The 1,683-nt window shown below is 51.3% G+C and overlaps 1 protein-coding gene across 1 annotated transcript in view; it reads right to left on the reverse strand.

Moving 5' to 3' along the window:
* Positions 1-906: 906 nt before the first annotated feature.
* LOC108449202 (zinc finger protein 345-like) overlaps positions 907-1,683 on the reverse strand; it is a 4,212-nt gene continuing 3,435 nt past the window's right edge. Inside the window, 1 exon segment of the mRNA XM_017744729.1 lies at positions 907-1,683. This exon segment is cut by the window's right edge and continues 14 nt beyond it. Within this exon segment, the coding sequence (XP_017600218.1) occupies positions 933-1,683 (751 nt within the window). The 3' untranslated portion in view covers positions 907-932.

Genomic DNA, 1,683 nt, shown 5'->3' on the forward strand with positions numbered 1-1,683 from the left:
TGCCCCAAAAAATTCCCAAGGAATTGCCCAAGGATTTGCCCCAAAATTCCCCAAAAATCCCAAAAAATTCCCAAGGAAATTCACCCAAAAAATCCCAAAAAATTCCCAAGGAAATGCCCAAGGATTTGCCCCAAAATTCCCAAAAAAATCCCCAAAAATTCCCAAGGAAATGCCCCAAAATTCCCGAGGAAATGCCCAAGGATTTGCCCAAAAACTCCCCAAAATACCCCCAAAAAAATTCCCGAGAGCCACCCGAGGAATTCCCAAACCGATTTTCCCAGGGATTATTCCCAGAATTCCCAGTTTTTTCCCCCATTTCGGGAAGGGCTCCAAGGAAATTCCGGGAATTTCTCGCTAAATCTATTTTTTATTCACAATACAAACGACAGCTCCCGCTCGCCTCGGGAAGAGAATTCCAAAAAAATCCCAAAAAAACCACCGGGAAAAGCTCCGGAATTCCCGCCTGGCTCCCACCCCATCCCGGCCGATCCGAGAGGATTTTGGGATGAAATCCTCCTTTTTTCCCAGTTTTTCTTCCCGCTTTCGGGATCTTCCTGAATAAATACAATAAATTAAGGAACCGCCCGGAATTCCGGCTTTTCCAACTGCCAAACCTCCGGATCCGGAGTCTTTTCCCCCGGAAAACTCCACGACAGAAAACCTGGGATAATTCAAAGGTGAAACCACCCAGAATTCCGGGATTTTCTCCGATGCCATCCCGCGGAATTTCTTTTCTTCCTTTCTTTCTTTTTTTTTCCCTGGGAAAACGAGCACGGGGCGGGATTTTTCCGGGAAAAACCGCCCGGAATTCCATCTTTTTCCCATATCTACCCTACTTTTCCTACTCTACCCTACCCAAAACTACATCCGGGATGTCGGGAATGTTTTCCATGGAAGAATTCCCGATTTTTTTTTTTTTTTTTTTTTACTTTTCACCCTTCCGGCATTTCCTCTTCTCCGTGACTCCGGAGGTGCCTCCGGAGCTGGGATCCCATCCCGAAATTCCGCCCGCAGCGCGGGCACGGGAACGACTTCTCCTTGGCCAACGCCGACGGATCCGAGGATTTCCCACTTTTTTGGGATTCCTCCTCATGGATCCGTTGATGCTTGGCCAACGCCGACAGATCCGAGGATTTCCCGCCTTTTTGGGATTCCTCCTGGATCCGTTGATGCTTGGCCAACACCAATGGATCCAAGGATTTCCCACTTTTTTGGGATTCCTCCTCATGGATCTGTTGATGCTTGGCCAACGCCGACAGATCCAAGGATTTCCCGCTTTTTTGGGATTCCTCATGGATCCGTTGATGCTTGGCCAACACCGACGGATCCGAGAACGATTTCCCGCTTTTTTGGGATTCCTCCTCATGGATCCGTTGATGCTTGGCCAACGCCGAGGGGTCTCCGAAGGATTTCCCGCACTCGCCGCAGCTTTTCCGGGATCCGGCTCCGTGCGCCCGCTGGTGTTTTTGGAAGTGCAGCGTGGAGTTGAAGCTCTTGCCGCACTCGGCGCAGACGTGCGGCTGCCCCCCGGCGTGCGTCCGCTGGTGCCGGTAAAGGTGGGAAGTTCTCCCGAAGCTCTTCCCGCATTCCGGACACTCGTAGGGCCTCTCTCCGGTGTGAATCCGTTGGTGCCTCTCCCAATGGGAACTCCAGGAAAAGCTCTTCCCGCAATCCCCGCACCGG

This window comes from Corvus brachyrhynchos, unplaced genomic scaffold (genome assembly GCF_000691975.1).
Source record: "Corvus brachyrhynchos isolate BGI_N302 unplaced genomic scaffold, ASM69197v1 scaffold1219, whole genome shotgun sequence".
NCBI lineage: Eukaryota > Metazoa > Chordata > Aves > Passeriformes > Corvidae > Corvus > Corvus brachyrhynchos.